Source organism: Peromyscus californicus, unplaced genomic scaffold (genome assembly GCF_007827085.1).
Source record: "Peromyscus californicus insignis strain IS unplaced genomic scaffold, ASM782708v3 Scaffold_22__1_contigs__length_63687245, whole genome shotgun sequence".
Taxonomy (NCBI): domain Eukaryota; kingdom Metazoa; phylum Chordata; class Mammalia; order Rodentia; family Cricetidae; genus Peromyscus; species Peromyscus californicus.
In genome coordinates this window covers 14,553,189-14,578,202 of record NW_026294525.1, presented here as the reverse complement: position 1 = coordinate 14,578,202, position 25,014 = coordinate 14,553,189, and the positions used below count along the sequence as shown (strand labels likewise).

Below are 25,014 nucleotides of genomic sequence, written 5' to 3'. Positions count from 1 at the left end.
ACAGAAATGTACTATTCTGGTATACCATGTCAAGAAATCGTGTAGTTGGATGTAGAAAGCAGACTTGAGATTTTCCATGCTTCAAGGGAACCTTTCAATCCCTGATAAACTTACTTCCATACTGGGCCCAGAAAGATTGGTCTTATGATAAAGGTAAAACAGCAGAGAGAGAGGGACAAGCTAAAGGTCTGTCCTTGGCGTAAAGAAGTAAGATACCCTCTCTGAGTCACCCACCAAAATTTATAGAGCTTAGACTCAGTCCCAAGGGACAGTAAATTGACCTAATAGGAAAAGACAGGCCAGCAGAGGAAATTCCCTGCTGAATGTCACTGGGCTTTGTCACTCTGGAGCTGTGAGTCCTGAGACCAGGAGTATGCAAGGAATGTGTCTGGGGTCAAGGTCATGGTGATGCCCAAGAGACAAGGAGGAAGCACCTTTGCTTGAGGAACCACTGATAATTCTTGATCTTAGTGAAGGGGCCTAAGCAACGGACAAGTGCAAACGATTTTCCTGTAATATGACGCCACCCTGTGTAAGAAGGCTTGAAAATCAAGAATTAGGCTGTGTTTATACATTAACGGCTTCCTGCATTGATCTGTTTCCATGCATGGGGCACTTGGTGAGACACGCCATGAACAGCTCGTGGAGGCTGCCGAATGCAGGGGAATACCTGTGTTACTGAATAGCCTTCAAAATGTGAAGACAGCCAAAGTGCTGGAATCCAGCAGATCCCCACAGAGCAGGGGGTGCTCTTCTTCCAGCCACTAAAGGAAGCTGGTTTTCAGGGCTCAGTGCCCTTACCCTGCCGGCCCTTCTGTCTCACCTCGTGCCGAGAAATCTGTGCCTGTAGTTCCTGGATGTTACTGGTGGCCACGGGTTTGTCTTCGATCTCTCTGTGAGCCTCTTCTATCAGCTGCTGGAGATGCTTCATTTCCTGTTCATACTGTTCATACTGCACCACTGCCTCCTTTGAAAGAAAAAATGAGAATATGTTTTTCTCTAAAGTCACTGGGGAGTTTGGCCATTAACATTACCTTCTCCCAGTGCCCAGGAAATCAAAAAGAGATGGGTAAGGTACTTTAGATGGTACAGATTATCAGCTTTCACTTAGATATATCAACTTTATCTTTTTAAAAATATAATGGAATTATTAATGAAATCAGAATAAATGAGAAGTCAGGAGTCTCTCTGTTTTACCTACTTAGATTGTCCAGCAGTGTTGTAGGATGTTATTTTAAGATGTGTTACATTTGTTTAATGATGCAAAGATGTGTTGCATTCTTTTATGTCGCATTTGTTTAACCCTGTGAAGTTGTGTTACTTTGCCTGTCTAATAAAGAGCTGAACGGCCAATAGCGAGACAGGAGAAAGGATAAGCGGGGCTGGCCGGCAGAGAGAATAAATAGGAGAAATCTGGGAGGAAAATAAAAAGAAAGAACAAGAGAACAAGGAGAGGAGGACGCTAGGGACCAGCCACCCAGCCACCCAGCCAGCCATGGAGTAAGAGTGAAAGAAAAATATACAGAAGTAAGAAAAGGAAAAAGTCCAGAGGCAAAAGATAGATGGGATAATTTAAGAAAAGCTGGCTAGCAACAAGCCAAGCTAAGACTGGGCATTTATAATTAAGAATAAGCCTCCGTGTGTGTGATTTATTTGGGAGCTGGGTGGTGCGCCCCCCCCCCACCGGAAAGAGCCAAAAAAGTAAAGAAAACAACCAACAACACGGAAGATGAAAAACAGTGGCCGGCAAGCGGGTGGGGCAGGCAGGACAAGAGGCTTTCTTCATCTGTCTGTACAAGAGATCCTGACTAATGGGTTGGGGAAATGGCTCAGTTGGGAAAGTGACTGCCATGCAAGCATAAGGATCAGAGTTCAAATCCCCAGTGTTAAAATAAAACGCCACATCTGTAACTAAGAGGTGAGGATCAGGGGTTCCCTAGAGCTCATTGGTGAATCAGCTTAAGCAAATCCACTATCGCTCCAGGTTCAACCCAAGACTCTGTCTCAAGAAATAAAGTAGAGGGCAATCAAGGAAGACAGTGTTGACCTCTAGCCTTCACATACATGTACGTGGACATTAACCCACACCACACACACACACACACACACACACACACACACACACACAAGCACCCACATTGTCATGTACATATACCGCACACAAAAATGCAAAGCAAAATTTTAAAAAGTTGAATGACAAGACACCAGCCAAGAGCTCTAGGAGCAGATAATATTAATTAAGCATGACCTGTAGCCTCAGGGCTCTGATGTCTAACAAATTACAAGGTCATGGATGATCAAAGATCATTGTTCTATTGAGTATGTGTGGTTTTAATGAGATATATTTATTCATAAAGCAGGTGAGCACTACTTAAAAGGAGAGATTATAGCAAGTAGTATTTCTTCATGGAAATGCTTTTTTTTTTTTCTTATTACCACTAGGGATTAAGAGCTATGTTTGGATGTCCTTCTTAGGTCAGAAAATGCACAAATTATTTGAAACATGGAAGTAATTGTGTAATATAGAACAGCAACCCCATATCACCATACCTAGATTCTTCTCAGGTGCATATACAACCACATACAAAATTAATGTCTATGAGTCATTCTTTATAAAAAAAAAAACCAAAAGATAATTTTCACTAAAGGATAATTTTCAGAGAGCTTTCCCTGGGTTTCTGTGGATGATCCACATGATAGTCTTAGTCTCCTGATTTTATATAACTACAACAGACTGTCAAATTTAGCGCCCGGGGTGTTTTGATGGCTGAGCCCACACAATGCTAAGAAAAGCAGCCCATGACTCATGTGCACTCGCTCTGCCGGCCTGGGCCCGACTGCCTGAACTCATTGCACAGCTAGCTGCACCTGCCTGCATGACGTTGTACTGCTGGATGGCCGCGTGCTGCAGCTGGCTGGCCTCCTCCTGCAGCCGCAGGGCAGCGTGGCACAGAGGCAAGCTGGCGACCACGTCCTCGGGGATCCGGAGAGCACTCTGGCAGCGCTGCACGGCCTGCACCTTGGGCTTCAGTGACTCCATCTCCGACAGCAGATGCTGAGAGGGGCAGGATCGGGAGGGGGAGGAAGGGGGGGTTGAAGCTTTTAGGAATTCCATCATGCGTTGCACAAACAAAGACATTTCCCGAGTTTGTAGCTATGGGTCAACACAGTTTGCAAGGAAGGTATGCTCTCAATAATGCATCTGTGTTAAGACTAGCATTGGGCTTAGAACATACTTTTCTTGTTATCCTGTTTTTAAAATATTGCCCCTACCACCCCGTTCATCTTAAATTATTGCATGTGTATGTATGTATTCATGTAGTGTGGGGGGGGGTAAATGCACATATGCACTTGAGTTCCTATTTGCAGGTACGGAGTGGGGATTGTACATATACGTGTCCATGCATAAGGAGGTCAGAGAACAAGCTCAGATATCATTATTCAATAGCTGGTAGCATTGTAAATGCTAAGACAGGATCTCCCACTGGCTGAGAGCTTGCCAAGTAGGGTAGGCTAGGTAGCCCATAAGCCCCAGGGACCCACCAGTTTCTTTCTCCCCTGCACTGTGATTTTTAAGCACAGGACACCCTGTCTTGTGTTATTGTTGTTTTTCTGACACAGGATCTCACTATGTAGCCCTTGCTGGCCTGGAACTCACGTAGACCAGACTGGCTTTGTCTGTCTGCCTCTCCCGCCCAAGTGCTGGGATTTAAGGTGTGCTCTACCACACCTGGCCGCGCCCAGCTTTTTAACAGGAGTTCAGGGGATCTGATCCTGTGATTGCAAGGCAGGAACTTTGAAGGCTGAACCATCCCCCCAGTCCATCCTCAATTTGTTTTGCTCACCTGTCGATGGGACAGTTGCTCCTTGAGACTAAGGCGCCCCACCTCTGGGGAAGTCAGAATTGTCTGGGCTTGTTCCAAAGCTGCCTGTAAATTTCTCAGCTCTCCTTCAAACCTTTTCATATCCTGGAGAACAAACCCCTCTTGAACATTAATACATTGACTTGAAGTTCAATGTCATAGCTAAAGAACGGCACCATACTCAAGAAACTATCTCACCATGAGTGAACACTTTCTCCCCGTGACAGCATGCCAGTTTTTTGTTTTGTTTTGTTTTGTTTTGTTTTGTTTTTTACCTTAGCTGCATCTTGGAGACTCTGCAAACGAACTCTGATCATCTGCCGTAACTCCTCAGTCTCCCGTCCTGACTGTGCCACTTGCTGTGACATTTTTTCTGTGCAGTACACGTTGGCAAGGTATTGCACTCTCTCAGCCATTGCTTCCAGGTCACTGTCAATTTCTTCAGATTCTTCTAGCAGCGTCTAGAGTGAAGTGTTGATGTTTGTGAAACTGATACAGTGATGGGGGATACAGATATGTACAGTGCAGTGGAAAGGCCAGCAGAATAGGAAGGGGCCAAGGAGAACTAAGCTGCAATCCACGCTCACCCTTGATGCTGTGGGAGCTTTTATGAGCATGGCACAGTGTTTGGCCATCTCCCCCCTTGTGAATCTGCTTACAGGCTGTACATTGTTATCCTGATTGCAAAGAAAACAAAGCTGAGTGCAGGAATCTTAATAGCTTGCCAAGGCCACTTGTTATTGAGTGTGGGACTTGAGGGTTCATGCTTTCTCACACCCAGGCCCCCCCCCCCCCCCCCCCCCCGCAACCATGAGGCAGGGGGATTCTTGCAGCTGTGATGCTTGGTCACACTGTGTGTCTTGATCACATCTCTGGGCCTGCCTTTCCCCACATTTACACTAAAGAAGGACTTTCTAGCTCTTGTGTTGTACTACTAAGATCTGAGTGCTAGCAGAAACAAAAAGAAGCATGCGCATTGCAAACGAAAACCTTTTCGAACTTGTGTCAAGTAAGACAAGGAGGAAGAAGCCATTCGCAATGTTGAGGGAGGAGAAGCTCTCATCACTCAGTCTATACCACCTGCCGGGACTAACAATAATATTACAATACAAACAGTCAACACGCAAAGACAGACGTGCATCTGAATATGAAAAAGAAAATGAAAGAGTGGCCACGTATTAAGGGATAATTTGAACCAAATGTGGAACAACTTGTTGGAAGGTTGAGATGAGGGTCCAATAGTGGTCAAGAAAGATGTCTGCATTTTAACAGCTGAGGAAGGAGTGTGGTAGTTTCAATGAGTGTGGCGTTCATAGACTCGTGTGTTTGAATGCTTGTCCCGTGGGTAGTGGCACTATTAGGAAGTGTGGCTTTGCTGGAAGAAGTGTGTCAACACAGAGGCAGGCTTTGAGGTCTCCTATGCTCAAGCTATGACCGGCGTGGCTCACAGTCTCCTTCTGCTGCCTGTGGATCAAGATGTAGGGCCCTTAGCTCCCTCTCTAGTACCATGTCTGCTTGCACACTGCCATGTTTCCGTCATTACTATAACAGACTAAGGCTCTGAACGGTAGACCAGCCCCAATGAAATATTTTCCTTTATAAGAATTGCCTGGGGTTGGGGATTTAGCTCAGTGGTAGAGCGCTTGCCTAGCAAGCACAAGGCCCTGGGTTCGATCCTCAGCTCCAAAAAAAAAAAAAAAAAAAAAAATTAAGAATTGCCGTGTTCATGGTGTCTCTTCACAGCAATAAAACTCTAACTAAAACAAGGAGGAAGGGAAAGATACTTCATACTGACGGGACAGCCCATGTAGGGCACAAAAGTGGGGAAACACAGCATGTGCAGTTGGGGAGACGTATGATGAGTAGAAGAAACAGGGGTGCATTACTCTACTTAGATTATTTTCAGATAAAAGAAGCATTTTTCCTTCCACAATGAATATATTACATATAAATATAAGAAAAATAAAGTATCCCGTTATATCACGTCCTAGGCAGGGATGTCCAAACTTTTAACACTGTGACACAATGCTGTCATTGACAAGTATGTTGAGGAACATTCGTGGTTATCCTGGGATGCATGTAGACTGTGGGCTGAAGGCTGTACATGCCTGAAAGGAGAATTCTAAGAAATAATTGCTAGTACATCTGGGCATTTTTTTAGTTAGCTAAGAGCACAAGGTACCTCCTTATATCTCTTTTCCATCTGATACTAGAACAAGTGGATTTTTTACACTGCATTTGTTTCAGGGGGACGAGGAAGGGGTGAACCCAGGCAGCTTTGCCCTCTAATGGAAACACCTGAGGACTCTCTAACATGAGTTCCCTCCTGGGCTTCTGAGTAGACAATCCAGGTGGCCTAAGGTTGCTTTCTTTGGTCTAGGATGCAGTTAATCCGCCCAGTTGCCATGTCACGAACACTAACGTCAATCACGCCTAGGATGTCTAATTCAGGCTTTGCTCTCTCTCCGGTATCTCTGTCTCCCCATCTTCAAAGAGAGGCCTGTACTTGCTGCTGAAGTGTAGAAGCTCACTCCTCTGCTCCCTCACACCAGCAATCTGCTTTCCACTGCTGCACTGGCTTTCTGAAACCAAATCCTGGACTATACATCTGCAGGGAGAGAGTATTGTCAATGGCTTCAGGGTGCTTATGACTTAAAGGCCAGGTTTCTGAAGACTTCCATCCACCCTTCTTATCAGTTGTTCTTATAACTTCTGGTTCTTTCAAGTGTTCCAGGGCACCAAAGGCATTCTTCTGTCTAGCTGTTGGTACTTCCACAGGACAATGTGCTTCACAGGAAACGTGAGACAGGAGCAGGCAGCCGGGGCTCGGACTTGTTCAGTGTCACCTGCTCCAAAGAAGCCTTCCTTGGCCTTCCTCTTCAGTCAGGCGGCTATGATTCCCAAGGTTCCCGGTACCTGGAGTCTTCCCTCTCTGCACTTACATATTCTAACTGTTTCTCTCTCTGTCCCTACCCCACGCTTTTTTTTTTTTTCCATTTTTCGAGACAAAGTTTCTCTGTGTAGCCCTGGCTGTCCTGGAATTCACTCTGTAGACTCACAAAGATCTGCCTGCCTCTGCCTCCTGAGTGCTGGGATTAAAGGTGTGTGCCACCACTGCCCAGCTTCTGCCCCTTTTTTAACTGGTCGCCTCTGTGGGGACAAGGGACAGGGAAGTATCCCTTCCATTCCAAATGCTTGTTAAAAATTTCTAGATGAGGAAAGTATTGCATAATTGTTTGTTAGGCAAAAAAGGAATGAATTAGCTTGGGAACTGTTAAAAAACTACTTCAGTTTTGTTTTTAATTGTAAAGAAGGATGAAGCTACATCGTTTGTAGGAAAATGGATGTCACTGGAAATAAATCTTACCATGTGAATTAAGTCAGGAAGACAAATAACACACATTTTCACTTGTGGGTCTTGGACTTTACAGGTACACAAAATCAAGCATGTTTAGATGCCATGAAGGGAAAAGCCAAAGCTCTCTTGGGAACAATGGAGACTGGTGGGGAGGGGTAAAAATTGGGAGGGTCGGGGGCAGAGAAGTTCAGTGGCACTTGCTGCTCTTGCAGAGGACCCAGGTTCTCTTCCCAGCACTCACATGGTGGCTCACAACTGCCTGTAACTGCATTTCCAGGGGATCATATCCATACCCTCTTATATACATACAGGTACACACACACACACACACACACACACACACACACACACACACACACAAAATGAAAATAAATAAATCTTAAAGAATAGGGAGGGTAGTGGGATATAGGGAAATATTCTCAAAATATATTATATACATGCATAAAATAGACTTGTTTAACCCTGTATAATAATATAATAATAATCAAATAATTTAAAAAATCTCATCAGATAGGCATGGTGGTTTATGCCTACAGTTCTAACACTCAGGATTGCAGTGAGTTCAAAGCCAGGCTGAACCACACAGTAAACTCCAGGTGTTCCAGGGCTACACAGCAAGACTTCATCTCAAAAGGCAAAAACTACAATGAAAAATCTTCATGATTTCTTCTGAACCCTGCATTATGTTCCACTATATGCAAACATCTTACAAAAGCACTATTTGACATTTGAATTTCCTTTAAAAGTCCACTCCAGGGTCATCAAGATGGCTTAGAAGGTCAAAATCCTTGCTGCACAGGCCTGATGATGTGAGTCTAGTGACGGGATCCCACAGTGGGAAGATGGAAGCGACTGATAGAAATTGTATCCTGATCAGTACATGTATGTGTGCCTGAAGCCTCTTCCTCTCTCACATACACAAATGGATAAGAAAATCCCACTACAGTCCTTGATATCACATTAAATATTTTCAACATTTTGGATTAAAGCCTCACGTAAGGAATCCAGGAATTGAAATCAATAGGTCTGAGCCATGCCATCTTTGATCATCGCCATATATAAAGGTAATTGCTCTTCAAATGATTTTACTGAATTACTGGCATTGTTAAAAATATAGCAGCCGGACAGTGGTGGCACACACCTTAATTTTGGCACTTGGAAAGCAGAGGCAGGTGGATCTCTGCATTTGAGTCCAGCCTGGTCTACAGAGAGAGTTCTAGGACAGCTGGAGGCTAACACAGAGAAACCCTGTCTGGGGTGGGGGGGTGGGGATGTAAAAAAAAAAAAAGCAGTGTTATCTTGTCATTAAACGTTAAAATTTCCATTATCTTTTCTGTTCTTAAATCTGCATCTTTAGATTTCTAGAAGTCGGTTATATTTCCTTTGTTCACCAGCTAATTTGTAGCATTAGTCTAGTCTGCCAGCATCTAAGCATATCTCACAGTAGATGACCAAAGCTGTCTGAAAGATACTTGTCTGTATCTTGGAGGAGTGCACTGAGTAGGGAAATGAGAGATAGGGGCGGGAATTTGAGCCGTGGAAACATTCCAGGAGGAAAAAATATCCAGAACCCAGAACCGTATCAGGTCGAAGGAAAAAAGGAAATCTACTTTCCCTTTGTAAATAGGAAAAATTTAACCATGTAACCTAAATGAAAACCAGCCTGCATTTTGTGGCAAGTCCTGTTAGAAATATGCATTTAATTCAATCGTAACTTACTAAAAGGATGAAGTAATTTCCAGAGAGTATGACCAAAAGAAAAGGAACATTTTTGTCTCCTAAGGTCAGAGGAAATGAAGTCATGTATCCTCTGGGGTGTGGATAGAGGGTCTGTTCTCAGCTGCTCTGACCTCGTGAGTAAGCCACATGACTCAGCCCTGGCTGCAGCTGAAAGGAACCAGGTATGAGAACCTGCCTGGAGCACCAGCGTGTGCCAGGTAAATGCTGGGTGTCTGCTCACAGCTGACTGACACAGGGATATTATTGGCATCCCTGTATTACAGGTGAGGAGGCATAATTGGGAGACAGTATTTTGTTCCAAGGCACACAGTACCGGTTGATAGAGTTTGGGCTTTCTCTCCTTCCGGATGTGACGCCTATCATTTCTCCACATGCCCCTGTATCTTTTCATGTGAAAGAATTTCCTGCATGTAACTGTCCATCCCAAAGAAGGTTCTACAACAGCAACTACAACACAAAAACACAGGGACCACGGCATGGGGCTGGCTGTTTTCAGGCTCTGGGAAAGGGTGGTGGAAAGAAACTAGAGGATTTGTATTTATGTACAGTCTCGTGAACTCTCACCCTTAGCTACTTGTGGTCAAACCAGAAGAGCAACTGGTTGTTTGGTTGTTTAAATACTGTTTTTAAAATTACACTGGGAGGGTGAATGTCAAGTGCACACAGAGCGGTCAGAGGACAACCTTCAGGAGTCAGTTCTCTCCTACCACCATGTAGGTAGGACCTGGGGATCAAACTCAAGTCATTAGACTTGGTGGCAACCACCTTTGACCCCGATACATTCTTTTTAGGTGGCACTTACAATCATTTTACACTATGGCCATTTACATTTTGGGTCAGTCTGATCAGTCAAGTGAACTGTTTCTTTTCATTCTTTGTTAACTTTTTTTTTTTCCCTTTTCTGAAATTACCTGGTGTAAGATGTACTGTTCTCGGAGTTGGCTTGCAGAATTCCATGCGATGCTTCCATGCACCAAGACTTTAGCTTTCTCAATCCACTTCAGAATGGACTCAAGCATTTCATTGTATTCTTCTAAGTGTGATGACGCCTGAAAAGTCATTAACGTTCAGATGAACGTAAATCCTATCAGTGAGTGGGAAATTCAGCCCTACTCTGTGTCTTTGGATACAACCATCTCAGAGGGTGTAGTTATATCTATGATATTGAAAGGGATCCTGGGGGCCGGGTGGTGGTGGTGCATGCCTTTAATCCCAGCACTTGGGAGGCAGAGGCAGGTGGATCTCTGTGAGTTCAAGGCCAGCCCGGTCTACAGAGCGAGATCCAGGAAAGGCGCAAAGCTACACAGAGAAACCCTGTCTCTAAAATCCAAAAAAGAAAAAAAAATAAAGGGATCATGGAAAGTCACCTGCCTATGGAAAATCTTTCAAAGGTTTTCCAGTGTCTTTAGGGTAAAAATCCAAGTTCATAGTGTGCTTGAGTTATTTCCCTTTTCCTCACTCTTCATTCTCATCTTATTCTTTTTCTTTTCTTTCTATCCTCTTTCTACATTCCATTGAGTAAAGGAGGAGGCTAGCAGGGACTGCATCTTGCAGAATCTCAACACTATAATTCACACTCACCAATTCCTAAGCTGGGAGCAATAGTTAAGTACAGTGCCTGTTGTCCCAGTCTGGGAGGCAGAGGCAGGAGGATCAGGAGATCAAGGTCCTCGTTGGCTATATTGAGTGATGTTGAGGCCAGCTTAGGCTACGTGAAAAAAAAAATTAAGAAAAAGCTGAACTACTCATTTTAACTTTAACCTGATTGTAAGATTAATGCTTAGTAGATTTTCAAAGGCCAATGTACAACTAAAAATTTAAGATGATGTATATATGGGAATGTATGTAACTTTAAAGTATTTAAATCTGTCCTAATTTTTATAACTGATTTTTATAAAACTCATTAGTGGATGGTTATTCTTTGTACCATTACATCTCCAGTTTACAAAGTACATACAGCCAAGTCTATTCATGTGAAACTTTGTCAAAGTATAATATAGTTGGTTACGAAACAAATGTAGGTTTATATATAAATCACAGAAACACTGTAGAAAATAAACCACAGTAAACTTCTTACATCATCTCTAGTAATGTCTTTTTATTTATTTTTCAAAAGGGAAATGGTGATAGTGTCCACCTTAAAGCATTTTGGTTACTAGCCTGGGGCCCATACCTGGTGGAGTTTGGATAACCGGCTCTCAGCCTGCCTGATGGTTTGCTGGTGGAGTTCCATCAGCTTTCCTATCTTCTTGGCCAATGGCTTGCCCAGCTGACCGTGCTGTTCTGAGAATGTCTGTACAGCAGCATCCAATTCCATTAACTTTGAATTACAGCCATCTAATTCTTCTCCCAGCATCTATGTGGTCATCAACACGAAAGAGCAAGCAATTACAGAAAATAATACATTTCCCAGGCTTTCCTAAGATCGGAAGGATTGTATTTCAGGTGGTTTGTGGGAAAGGTGAGAATTATAAATAATCACGCTACTATGGTTTAGCTGTTTGCATCTCTTGGGTGGGAGCAGCAGAGTGGGGTGTGTTGTGAGCCTCATATCTGTTTTCCTGGGAGAGGACTGCTTTTGCCTTCTGCCCCACCCAGTGGATTTGAGCTGTTTAGCTCATCAACAGGGTGCAAACACAAGATGTGACTGATTCGCCTTGGAATTTATAAATTTGGACTTCTAGACCACTATGAATCTTTTGCTCTCCTATTACACGTATGTATATGTATATCTATTTATCTATTACAATGATAAATTACACAAATGGACTGGTGTTATTATTACATTTATATAGTGTCTTAACTGTCTCCTTTTCCCACTGGGTTTTGGTGGTTTGTTAAGAACTCTCTATAACCGGGTAGCACTAATAGAGCAAAGCAATTTAGCCAGCAGCCAGCAGCACCCCTTGCCTTTCCATTTCCCCGTCTCCTTACCTTCTGGGCCCTCCTCCTTACCTTTTAGCCCCTCCTCCTTACCTTCTGGCCCCTCCTCCTTACCTTCTGGCCCATCCTCCTTACCTTCTGGGCCCTTCTTCTTACCTTCTGGCCCCTCCTCCTTACCTTCTGGCCCCTCCTCCTTACCTTCTGGCCCCTCCTCCTTATCTTCTGTACCCCTTTGTCCTCTGCCCCGCCCCCTTACCTTCTGGTCAGTCTTAGCTTGAGCAAGATTGTCGGTTTTGGCTTTCAACTTTGTTAGAATGGTGGTGAGATCTTTGGCCACCTTCTGGATCTGCCGACCAAACTCCTGGCTCGTGGCCTTGCCCTGCTCAATTTCCTGTACCTTCTCTTGGATCTACAAGAACAAGTGGGAACATCAAAACCCATCATTGTTGAAATCAGAGAAGAGCTATTAAAATTCTCAAATGCTGTTGATGAGTCACATTTTAAGTGGACAGTGTGCTGCTTGACACTGATGGACTTCATGAAAGTAGGTATGAGGGGTTGCAGAGACCGCTCAAGGTTTAAAAGTACTTGAGCAATTGTGAGGACCAGATTTGGATCTCAGAATCCAGGTAACAAGCTGAGTGTTCTGTACCTGTCTGTGACCCCAGTTCCACAGGGAACAGGGACAGGAGGATTGCTGAGGGTGCTGACTTCTAACCTCGATGAGTAAACAGTATCCCTGAGCTCGGGAAGAGACCCTGCCTCAAAAGGGTAGGTGGAGCATGATAAAGGAGGACACTGGATGCTTCCTGCTGGCCTCTGTGTGTGCACAGGCACACATATGCATGTGAATATGCACACACATAGAAATAAATAAATATTTTTAAAATCTCTAGAGGAAGCAGGTCCAAGCCCCTAAGGCTTCAGGGCTGATTTACTCTCAGTAGCTGTGTGCATGTACTATGCTCTTTCTGCTGTTCCAACAAGAAAAAAAAATCAATGTCTGTTCCCTGAGTCATTCATTAAATATTTACAGATGCCAGTTAGCGTTGCTCTGTAGGCAGCTGACTCTAGCTTGTCTACTCACTGACTTGTGTCTGTGATACAGACTCTTCATAGCTTTTCTCTCCTTTTTACTGTGTGTGTGTGTGTGTGTGTGTGTGTGTGTGTGTGTGTGTGTGTGTGTAAAACAGCACACATGTGAAGGCCAGGGTACTGACTCTTGGGAGTCCTTCCACCGTGGGAGTTCTGGGGACCACACTCAGGTCATCAGGCTTGGCAGTACGTGTCTTTCCCATCTGAGCCATCTTGTCATCGCCTAAGATTTTTTTCTTCTTTTTTTTTTAAATTTATTTATTTTTGTTTTGTGTACATGGGTGTTTTGCCTACATGTGTGCAGGTGTTGGGTCTTGGAGTTACAGACGGTTGTGAGCTGCCATGTGGGTGCTGGGAATTGAACCCTGGTCCCCTGGAAGAGCAGCCAGTGCTCACAACTGCTGAGCCATCTCTCCAGCCCCTTTTTTTTTCTTCATGAAATAGAAACCTACCCACAAATGGTTGGAGGCATGTGGATTGCTTTTTCAGCACCCTTTTGAAGTGTCCGATAGTGAGTTGGCAACTTTCCCTTAACTTGCTGTTGTATTCCTACCACATACCACCAAAGCAGGGAGCGAATATGGTCAGAAAACAGGTGACGAAGGACGACTGAAGAGTGTGGCTTGGTGCCAGAGTACTTGGCCAGCTGCATGTGTGAGGCCGTGGGTTTAGTCCCTAGCAACACACACACACACACACACACACACAGAGAGAGAGAGAGAGAGAGAGAGAGAGAGAGAGAGAGAGAGAGAGAGAGAGAGAGAGAGACTACAATGGGTTGGATTTGATTTATAGCAACATTTACTTCATGTATTTTTTTTTTTAGAATATAATTCTGGGGAAAAAATAAGCAGGAGCACAAATGTAACTGGGCATGGTGATGCACACCTATAATAATCCCAGCACTCAGGGGCCGGAGGCAGAAAGGTCAAGCTCATGAATTTGAAGCCAGGCTGGGTTACAATAGGGAGCCTGTCTTAAAATAAATAAATAAATTACACATGCTTGTCTCTTTTCTTCTATTTATTTATTTTGGTTTTTTTAAGACAGCGTTTCTCTGTGTAACAGTTCTGGCTGTCCTAGAAAGAAATGTTTTTCTTTATATATAAGAAAGGCCTTTCGAATTCTCAGAGAAGCAGCATTGCATCAGGACCGCCCTGGCCTGCGTCATTTTGACTTGAATACCAAAATAACTAGATTGCACAGAATAACTCTAGCAAGCAACAGGTAAACAGAGACAAATACATTTAAATTTCGTTTTCAAAAAATGATTTATTTTAATGTGTGTGTGTGTGTGTGTGTGTGTGTGTGTGTGTGTGTGTGTGTGTGTGTGTGTGTACGTACCAGTGGGGTCCAGAAGAGGGTGCCAAAGTCCCTGAAGCTGGAGTTACAGGTGGTTGTGAGTCACCTGACGTGGGTGCTGGGCATGAAACTCAGGTCCTCTGCAGGAGTGGCAAGTGCATTTAACTGCAGAACCATATCTCCAGCCCCCTAAATGACTTTTTAAAGACCTTAACTAGTTTCCAATGTCCAAGAAGTCTAATAGGCCAGTTAAATATTCAAAACAACAAAACAATAACAACAAAAACCAGTATGTCTTTGTTTAGCTCAAAATCCTGGTGCAGTAGAACTGGATTCTGATATGATTTTCAAACCCTCTGCCTCCTTCACTGGAGATTCCAAAGTGCAGCATAGATGTATGAATTCTGTGCTCTATGTTTTCTGATCCACAAAGCATTTTAGCAACCCTGTATGTATACTCTTAGTGCCACATAGAGTGGTCTATAATTGAACTTCAAAGTCTCTAGCAATCAGCCACCAAGACAATTCTAAAAACCCACTACACTTCCACCTGGATGCCATACAACATGATTTTTACATGATAGTGAATCTTCTTTATGAGAGCAAGATCTCAAATCTCCTGGTCTTCGCACCCAAAGGGACTATGTATTTCTTGTTTCAAACAATTTTCAAGTCTGTAATCCTGAATTCTGATTATAGTGCACCTTCTGTTGGTTGTTAGGGAGGCAGGGCAGAATGGAGCCCTTCCTCTAGTGGTGTGGACCTCAGCACGCACACCAGTGACAACTGTGTCCCTGGCCTTAGTTGTTTCCTTCCCATGAGTGTCCACTTCCTTCAATATCTTCACCCACCCACCTTACATCTCACCGGACTAAAATCACAGTTAAGAGTGACAGGCACACTCTGGTTACTCAATATTAATGTTGGAACGTGTTATATCTTACTTTTTTAAGATATTATTTTACTCATGTGGGAGAAGCAGATAGATTCTATTTCTTTGTTTATGCCTTGAACACCAGGTTCCCGGTTATTGGGTTGTTGGTGCCGTTTGAGGATGCTGTGGTCCTTTTTGAACATGGGGCTTAGCTGGAAGATGTGGGTTCCTGCCCATAGCACTTGAAGTTTATAGCCAGCTCTATCATAGCCCAAGATTTCTGCTTCCTGTTCTCCAATAATATGAGTCCCCATCACACATTCCTACCATGCCTTCCCCACCATGACAGAATGTCCTCCTGAGTCCAAACAAATCCTTCTTCCTTCACTTGCTTCTGTTGGGTTTTCTGTCACAGTGATGAGAAAAGTAAACAGTACATTTTTATAGCATCACTGTTTGTAGCAATGGTCATTTGATATGTTCCTTGCCTGGGAATAAGTTACAAGCAAATGCTAATAGTTTTATAGTGGTCAATTTTTTCCCTTGGTTTCCTGGGAAATACGATCGTACAAACCAAAATCCCTCTTACAGGACTAACCCTGGGGAAGAACAGAAAGCTCCCCGCCCCCAGTAAGTTTACCTGATCATGGATCTTTAGGTCCAAAGCAGCTTCAGCTAGCTGGAGGGAGATTTCAGATGGTAATATAGTGTAAAGACCCAAGTACTTATTCTTCTGTTCTTCTGCAATTTTCTCGATGCTCTCTCGGTGACTTGTGGCTTCAGCTAGGAGGGTCTGAGGAAAGATGGCAAAACAAGAAAGAATAGGTACCTGATAAGGAACACACTTTTTACAGATCTAGAGATAAAGCTGTCTGTTTTTCATCAGGTATGAAATTAGAGAATCATCTTAGGAGGGGGATGAGCTTCAGCATGTCCCTTTTGATCAGGCAGCTAATCTCAAGAAGGAATACGACATACCTATATAATACATGCCTAAAAATTCTAATTAACAATTCGTTAACTATGCACAAGAGTAAGCAAGAAAAAGGCCACATATTGACATGATGGGCAAAGAAAGCGAGGAGACTTTCATACCTTCAGTTCTTCCAATTGTGTGTCTATCTCTATTGTCGGATTCCCTAAGTATTCCTTTGTTTCTTGAACCCAAGACTTCACAGAGTTGATTTGCGTCTCCACGGCTTCTCGCTCCTGGAGCTCCTGCTTCACCAGTTTGCCATGACTCTTCACTTTGTCTTGCATGCTTTAAAAACCAGAGGGAGAAAGCACAAGTGGATCTGAAGCACAAGGAACTCTCCTGGGCGTGACACAATTTTATAACGGACATAGAAAGGGGGAAACCTAGTATGTTTGTGGCAGGTAATGTTACTTCTGGTTCTGTCAGATATTGTTTAGTGACACCAGGGTTCAGTTCAAGTATAACAGAAGAAGTTGCGTCACTGGGGTGAATAATTGATCCCTGGAAATTTGAGAGTTGACTTTGTTCCCTGCCACTAAGTTGCTATTTATTTCCCTATGCAGAAAACCTAGAGATAGACAGATCCTTTGCTTCATCTTTCAGATCTGCTCAAATGGTACAGTATCCTCACCATTTGAAAGTCATGTGCCATTGGATATGTGTGTGGCTTTAGACATGTCACCGTGGTTAATGTCAATGTCATGATTTGAATTAATGGGACAAAAGGCTTTTCAATACATAGTATCAGATTACCCTAACACCATTAATAACTGAGAGAGGTCAGAATATATATTTGTATGAGGTAACATTACTTAATAAAGGAATAAAATTATCTAAAGACATTTGTCCAGTGGTCCAAGAAGTGAATCAGGTCAGTTCTAGGTCATCAAGATGAACTTTCTCCTAGAGTCACTACCAAGGAATGGGATTAATTGCCTAGATTTCTGTATCATTCTTGCTCCTATCCCCTTATATCACCAATGGGTTATCAAGCTTTATCAAATCAACATTTTAAATAATGCTCAGTTGCTAGAGGCCCATGTCTAACCTGGGACTTACTAATAGCCAGGCTGACCTCAAACTCATGACCCTCCTGCCTCATCCTGTGGGTGGTTAGGATGATAAGCATGTGTCACCATGTACTTGTTCTCTATTGAATAGCTCAGCCTCTTTCCCACCGCCCGAGGGATTTCTAAACTTGGTGTATGTGTTTCCACCCCAGTGTCAATCAAGCGCACTCAGTCTCCAGCTGCAGGAGACACCTGCTTTGCCATCTGCTCTAGGCGAGGTACCTCTGCCTCGAGTCTCTCAGTGTTTGTGGTGGTAAATCTTTATTGTCAGCTTCCCTGGGTATAGAGTCACCTGGAAAGCACACTTATCAGCAACTTCCCAGAGGTGTTTAACTGAAGGGGGATGCCCTCTCCTGAACGTGCATGGCACTACCCCACAGGCTGGGGTCCCAGGCTGAATGAAAAGGAAAACAAGAGAAGCAAACGGAGCACAACCATTAATCCATCTGTTTCCTGACTGGGATGTAGTGAGAGTAGGGGGGTGGGGTGGGAGGATCGAGAGGGGGGCGCCTCATGATCCATCACGCCTCCCCTCCTGTGACAGGCTGCATCCCCTCAGACCATGAAGCAAAACAGAACCTTCCTTCCTTAAGGTGATTTCGTTACTGTGACAAGAGAAGCAACAACTTGGTGCATGTTTTGCAATACTTTCCTGAATTGGTCCTTTGGTCTTCTATCAGTACTTTAAAATGCAGGAAGGTTAAACAATGAGTCTGTTTGACTTGTCAGTGTATCCCCGCCTCTCGTGTGTGTGTGTGTGTGTGTGTGTGTGTGTGTGTGTGTGTGTGTGTGTGCAGATGTGGGGGAGTATGAGTATACATGTATGTGCAGATGCATGTACGTGTGCATGTACATAGAGGTCAGAGGTCCGTCCTGGGTGCAGTTCCTCAGGAGCTATCCATCTGGGTTTGTCAGACAGCCTCTCTGTGTCCTAGTGTTCATGGAGTAGGCTAAACTGCCTGGCCACCTAGCCCCAGAGATCTGCCTATCTCTCTGTCCCTGTTGTTGGGAACACAGGTATGGGCTACCATCATGCTCGAGCAGCGGGCACTTGACCAACTGAGGCAGCCTCCCCACTGACTCTTATCGTTGTTTAATATTTCTATTATCAGATATGTACTTGTCTAATAAAGAAAGGAAGAGTTAAGAAAACCTGGAAGCAGAAATGATAGGAATAGATCTCCACCTTTTGCAGCTGGCATGATGGAGCACCCCCATGCCTGAGTAGCCCAGATGTGCCTTTGAGTCAAGGCCAGTTGCAATAGTGAGCAAAACAGGGGTGTAATTACTTGAGACATTGATCCTGCATGGCAGTGATTTCCTGCAGGATGGGCGCCTCTTCTCCCGCACCGGGGAGGGCTCCGTCTTGCAGCATGCTCAGCGCTCGCTGTTGTAGCACGCCTAGGGCCAGCTGCTGCTGCTCCAGCTCCAGCAAACACGTGTCGTGGTATTCAAGGAGGGCCGTGAGCTCCGCTTTTGAGGTTTTTTCTGGTGAACTCCCAGGTAATTTACCTTGCAGCTGATCCATCATTTCGGTGGTTTCTTTAATCTAGTGACAAGTAGACATCTTATAAAGCTCAAAATTATATTGAAAAAAGTATGGCAAGTCCAGTCAGGGCCACACTAGACATTGTTAACCATGACGACATAAATTCCAACTTTTAGAAATGAAAACTGACATGGTAGTTTTAACAGGAAAGGCCACCTCCCCCACCCTGGGTTTAAATTATTAATCCTCAAATCTTATCAAGGCAGTCACGGACTACATGTGGCAGAGAAACTTTAAATGGACCAACACACAAAACATCCATTCTTAAAGTTAACCTGAGCGTGTGTGGGAGTCACAAAGAAGACACGACTAAAACATTGAACCTTCCCTGATGGGTGGAAGAAATTACATATGGATTTGAGGAATGAGTTTGATTCTTATTTTTACAACAAAGGAAAAAAAATATTTTGGACTTTTTCCAAAAATAGGTTAAAAACAAATGGGGCTTACACTGGTTTGTCTTCCTTTCAAAATGTTATTGCTTAATTTTCTTTTTAAAAATTCATTTATGTATTTATTTTTGAAGTTTTATTGGTTGTTAATGAGTATGTGTGCACATGCATGTGTGAGACATGCCCAAGAGCACAGGTGTACATGTAACACACATGTGGATGTCATAGGACAACTTTTAAGAGTCTGTTCTTTCACTTCCCTGTGGGGTCTTGGGATCAAATCAAGTCATGGGTCTTAAACCACAAGCCCCTTTACATGCTGAACCATTTAGCTGGCCCTTATTTATCTTAAAACTGGTGTGCAAAACAACATTTTCCCTTATAACATTTTCATATGTATTTGGTTTTGGTGGCTCCAACCCCCTCCTCACACAGACCTCCCTTTGCACTCTCCCTGTCTTTCCCCATCCTACCTCTTATATTCATTCTTCTGTCCCCCATTTTCTTTTTTTCCTGCTCTCTGTCACGTGCATTCTATTGCCCTCCCCATGCCCTCTGGTCCTAACTTAAAACTAAACTGTACAATGCACATTACATTTTGGTTCATAATTTAGTTTGAAATGGAAAAAAAAATGATGAAAGTTTCCTAAGACTAATTTCAAAAGAGAAGCATGTGGCTGTTTGAATGAGCAATCCCCCACCCCTGACCTCCAGCCTTGGGTATTTGAATACTTGGTCCCTAGCTGATGGCCCTGTTTGAGAAGGTTTAAGAGGTGTGGCCTCAGTGTTGGAAGTATGGCACTGTGGGAGGGCTTGGAGAGCTAAGGTGCTTCCCCTACTCCCAGTTTGTGTTTTCTGCTTGGTGCTTGTGGTTCAAGACGTGAGCTCTGAGCTTTGCTGCTCCAACTGCCAGGCCATGCCTGCTGCCTGCTGCCACGCCTCCCCACCATCTAGAACCCTAATCCTCTGGAACTGCAAGCCAAAACAAACTCTTTCATCTCAAGGTTGCCTTGGTCATGGTGTTTTTATCACAGCCACAGAAACATAACTAACACAAAGGCAAAAGGCAAGGTACCAGTTTTCAAAATACATCCTAATCTTTGAGAAATAAAACAAAACACAACTTAAGCCGATCCGTAATCCAAGTTACCTTATCGCTCAAGCCCTTCCACTCATCTATTGCATCCTTCAGTATCTTCTCCTGGTCCTGGGCCACAGCACGGAGACGCGTCCAGCGCTGCCAGGCAGTGGTCATCGACCTGCTTAGGGTCGCTTTGCTTGCATCATTTCCGGTTTTCTCTAGATGTGATGCCTTTTCCTCCAGGGCCACAATTTTCTCATGGAAAGAGTCAACTACAGACACTAAAGCCTAGTGCAGGGTTGGGGGTGAGTAGAGGGGGTTAGAGAAAGATTGATTTTGTTTTCAAAGTTCTAAGGGCTTGGGTCAAAGCCCAAAGACACTTTTGCAAAAGGAAATATTTCTCTATAAATGTAGGTTCCTCAGGCACATGTCTATAATTCTAGTGGTGGGGAGGTGGGGCAAGAGAGTCAGGGGATCAAGGTCATCCTCAGCTACATGTTGAGTTCAAGACCAGCTTGGGCTACCTGGAACCCTGCCTCAAAAACCCAGAAGTAAAATTAATAATTATGAGTACATTTTGCTGCCTCTAATAACTCTAAAGTTTTACTTATCAGAGTTTGGATTTAGGTGAATATTATTTATTTACAAAAGTTATTTTCTACTTGAGATGACTATTTTTCATGATTTCTGGCAATCAACAAGGAAGGAAATTTTTACTTTGGTATTTTAGAATGCCATTGTCTTCCTTATGATGCTCTGCCAGTGAGGGACACTCAGGTATTTATTTCTCGGTTTTGTTTTAGTTAGTCCAAGTTATCAAGAGACGGTATTTACTGACGTTTTAAAAGGTTTAGTTAGTTGTTATTCTGAGGGCTGGCAGGATATGGGCAGGAGTTAAAGATGACTTTTGAAGAGTCAGTTCTCTCTTTGCACCTTGTTCTCTGGTGCTACCCTGATTCCGGGAGCTCCTAGCTGCCCTCTCCCTTACTGTAGGGGTGCTAGCTAGGACCACTAACCTGTGCCTGCACATCTTGCTTCTTATGTGGGACCAGGGGACCCAACTCAGGTCGTCAGGTGTCAGGCTTGCGTGGCAAGCACTTTTACCCACCGATCCACTTCCCTAGCCCTTCACTGTCATTTTTAAGAAGCAGATTGCTTTGAATTTTTCTGTTGATCCTTAGCTATGCATTTCTTATGAGCATCCCCCCAACTGTGAAATGTATTTATTTGTGTCTGTATCATACCGAAGGAAGCCAGATGGAAATAAAGATTTAATGATATGATTCTGGAAACATCACAAAGACTTGTTGCAATTAACATTAAAAAGACACTAAAATAACAATGACAAAACTGACCTTGTGTTTTGACAGCTTTTCTTCAGCTTCCTGGCTGGAAGAAGTCTTCAACAATGAAAACTCAGACAGCTTCTTCTCCGCATCATTCATCAACTCGATGACCTCTTCCCTTGCTTTCTGGTACTCTTGCCACTGAACTGTACATCTTGAAAGAATCCAAGAGAAATAAATAAGCTATACAAACCCAGCTATCTCCCACACAGAGCTCTGGTGTCCACATGTCTAATGATAAGAGAGAAAAACAAATTTACAGGCTAATGTATGTTACCGTATACATTATATTAGCACACTATTATTTTTTTTGTAGCAATATCTTTTTGCATGAACCTACTCTAAATACCTCTGCAGGAGGTCCCGCTGGGCATGGGAGTCCTGGAAGACCCTCTGACTCCTCCTTTCCAGGGAAGCCATCTTCTGGGCTAGCTCTTCCCTTCCAGCTGGCTTGATGAGTGGGTCCAGCTTGGTCACAAGACCTTGGAGCTCCTCCATGTTGCTGTGGAACTGACCCTCTGTTTTGAAAAATTCCACGTGACTTTTGAGATTTTCCTCCGCACTCTCAACATCTAGGCCGTTGCCTGCCAGCTGTAACATTTCTTGGGCATCCTCAAGCCAGTCATTGGCTGTTTGGAGCACTTGGTAGTACCTTTGACAGTGACTGTATGATTCTGTCAAGGTTGCCTGAAAGACAGTCATCGTGAGATAATCAACTTCCATTTGCAGTAGATTTGTAAGAAGTCATTTTATTTTTCTATCTCTTTCCTAGGTCCCAGCTCTAGAAACGCCATGAGAAGTTAACGCATAAGCTGGGACAACTGTTTCCATGGTGAGTGCATCCGAATCCTGTATTCCTCCCTTTGCTCATCTTACTTTAATTCTACCAGTTGATAAATACATCGCAGATAGGAGAGAAATGGACTATAAGTTTATGACAGCATCTTGACTGGTTCTGAAACCATGTGTTTTGTTTTGCTTTTTCCTCAAAGCAAAATACAAAGCTTAGCAGCTGGATAATTTGTAAAGTCGTTATGCCTCCGTGGGTTAAAAGAAGGATAACATTCAACGTCCAAACTAGCCTTTGCCAGCTTCTGGAGATGAATGGCTTTCCCTTGAGTCCTGAGACAGAGACTAAAATAGAAGAAGTAGAAATCCACAAGGCTTGCTGCTTCAAAGCCAGAAGGAATGGAAATGCTCTAACCAGCCACCAGTGACTGGCTAAGAGGCGCCACCCTGAAAGCAAGGACAGCTGTACAGTTGTCAGGGTCGGCTGCAAACAAGGAGCGGACGGGAAAGGAGAGCGAAGGGGGAGCATGTGGGTTACAAATGCTCCCCATAGCATCTGGATGGAGGCAACCAAGACACAGGGGCAAAGCAGAGACAACCGACCAGATTGTAGCTTGTGTTCAAGAATCGCCAACTTGAAACAAATAATCAATGTGATTGATCAGCGGTTCTCAATCTGTGGGTGGTGACCCCATTGGGGGTTGCATATCAGATACCCCGCATAGCAGATATTTACATTACAATTCATAACAGTAGCAAAGGACAGTTATGAAGTAGCAAGGAAATAATTGTATGGTTGGGGGTCACCACAACCTGAGGAACTGTGTTAAAGGGCTGCAGCATTAGCAAGGTTGAGAACCACTGTGATAGATGATTTTCAAACAGAAGGGGTCGGTCAGTCCTCGCCCTGCACTCAGGGCCTGTCTCTGTATCTACAGCTGTAGGAAAATAGTTGTTAAAGTTTAATGATGGCTGTGAGTTAGCATGGAGAGCAAGTATGCTAAGCACACTTTGAAAAGCCAGCATTTTATGTGTTTATTACAGTCTTACATAAACACTGTAAGTTTTGCTATTTAAAGTGTTTGAATTCATCTACATTCGACGTAAAGGTAAATGATGGGATGATTCTGCATGCCTGATGCCCAAAGAGGCCAGAAGAGGCATCAGATCACCTTGAACTGGAGTTTCTGGTGTTTCTGAGCCAGCTTAAGGTTCCCAAATCCAACTCCTGCATAAGAACATCAAATAGTCTTAACCACTGAACCATCTCTCCATGCCAGGATTATTATTATCTTTTGTGACAGGTTTGCATATAGCTTATATGTAGGTGTTTAATTTATGATCCTCTTCCAACCTCTCTCTACTTCTCAAGTTCTGGGTACACGGCCATCTACCACCAGGCTCCATTTAAGTAGTGCTGGGAATTAATCTCAGAGCCAAGTGCATGATGGGCAAGCAACTGAACTTTACCAGCAGAGCTACATTCCTAGGTCCTCAGCCAGGGGATTAAAGGAAACAAGTCTATAGTAGCCACTGTATCTGTTCTCTTAGACTGAACGAGGAGAGTGTCAGGGCCTTGAGAAAGTCCCAATAGGAGGGCAATCTGGGGGGTTCTCCACGCACTCCCATCCCTGTAGTTCCCAGGTCTCAGGAGCAGCAGGTAGCGCACTCTTGTTCCTGCTGGGCTACCTGAAGAAGGGGAGGAGAAACAGGGCAATGGATGGGACCGCCTACAAAAGAACACACCTCGGCACCCAGTTAGTCTGTGTCGTTCATGTGGCTTCACTCTCTTTGGAGCCTCTCCATCTGATGTGATTCTTAAAATGCCAGATTTCATGTAGTATAAAAAGGGCACTAAGTGTCCACTGGTCATACATTCTATTAATATATTCACAATGCTTCTGTGTGGGAATTATTCGCAGGGGCTCTGCTGGTTTAGAATGTTCCAGGCGCTTGTGTAAAGCATATACCTTGAAGTATGTGCATATACCTTACACCTCGTGTCATACTTGAAGTCATCTCCATATCCCTTCTGACACCGAATCGTTAAAGGAATCATGTGAAAGGGTAAAGGTCTGTACATGTGTCAATTTTTAAAAAAAACATGCCAACCACATTAATCTGGAGGTTCCTCAATAAATTGCAAACAGGTCCATTATATAAGCCAGCCATACCACTCCTGGGTGTTTTACTGAAGGGCTCTAGACCAACATGTCACAGAGACACTTGAACATCTGCATTTACTGCAGCACTGTTCATCATGCTTTAGTCATGGAATTGCCTTGAGGGTCTGCCAACAAGGAATGGATAAAGAAAATGTGGTATGCATAAACAACAGAATTTTATTCAGTCATAAACAAGGAGAGGGTGTCTTTTGGAGGAGAATGATTGCAACTAGAGAGTCTTATATTATGTGTGCGGAGCCTAGATAATTTTTTTTTTGGTACAAACACATATACACATGCATGTATATGACATGAGAAGGAAGACATACTAGAGAAAAGACGGGAGACAAATGGGGCAGGGTTTAATGCATGAAAATGTCCTTATGAAACCCAGGACTGTGTACAGTGACTATATGCCAATAAAAATAAGTAAGTCAGTTGCAAAAAAAGGAAATTTTCTCTGAGGTCGGTTGAATCTGTTGCAAGCTACATTATCAAAATCATTGATTATCTCTTCCAAATGTGAGGGGA

The 25,014-nt window shown here is 43.6% G+C and overlaps 1 protein-coding gene and 1 non-coding gene across 18 annotated transcripts in view; one reads left to right on the top strand and one right to left on the bottom strand.

Annotated features, from left to right (window-relative positions):
- Positions 1-25,014, bottom strand: part of Syne1 (spectrin repeat containing nuclear envelope protein 1) — a 477,641-nt gene that overhangs the window by 167,025 nt on the left and 285,602 nt on the right. For 16 of the 17 annotated variants that reach the window (XM_052750933.1, XM_052750946.1, XM_052750935.1 and 13 more), the window contains 13 exons: positions 21,879-22,216; positions 21,539-21,683; positions 20,253-20,471; positions 18,451-18,710; positions 16,211-16,376; positions 15,756-15,908; positions 12,101-12,253; positions 11,135-11,317; positions 9,873-10,010; positions 4,139-4,324; positions 3,846-3,968; positions 2,873-3,055; positions 824-967 (listed from right to left, as the gene is read on the bottom strand). In XM_052750933.1, coding sequence (XP_052606893.1) covers positions 824-967; positions 2,873-3,055; positions 3,846-3,968; positions 4,139-4,324; positions 9,873-10,010; positions 11,135-11,317; positions 12,101-12,253; positions 15,756-15,908; positions 16,211-16,376; positions 18,451-18,710; positions 20,253-20,471; positions 21,539-21,683; positions 21,879-22,216 — 2,391 coding nt within the window. The remainder of the gene's footprint in view (positions 1-823; positions 968-2,872; positions 3,056-3,845; positions 3,969-4,138; positions 4,325-9,872; positions 10,011-11,134; positions 11,318-12,100; positions 12,254-15,755; positions 15,909-16,210; positions 16,377-18,450; positions 18,711-20,252; positions 20,472-21,538; positions 21,684-21,878; positions 22,217-25,014) is intronic. The other variant, XM_052750947.1, reaches the window with a different exon arrangement.
- Positions 5,479-5,551, top strand: Trnaa-agc (transfer RNA alanine (anticodon AGC)). Its single transcript has one exon. It is a non-coding gene; the product is annotated as a tRNA-Ala (tRNA).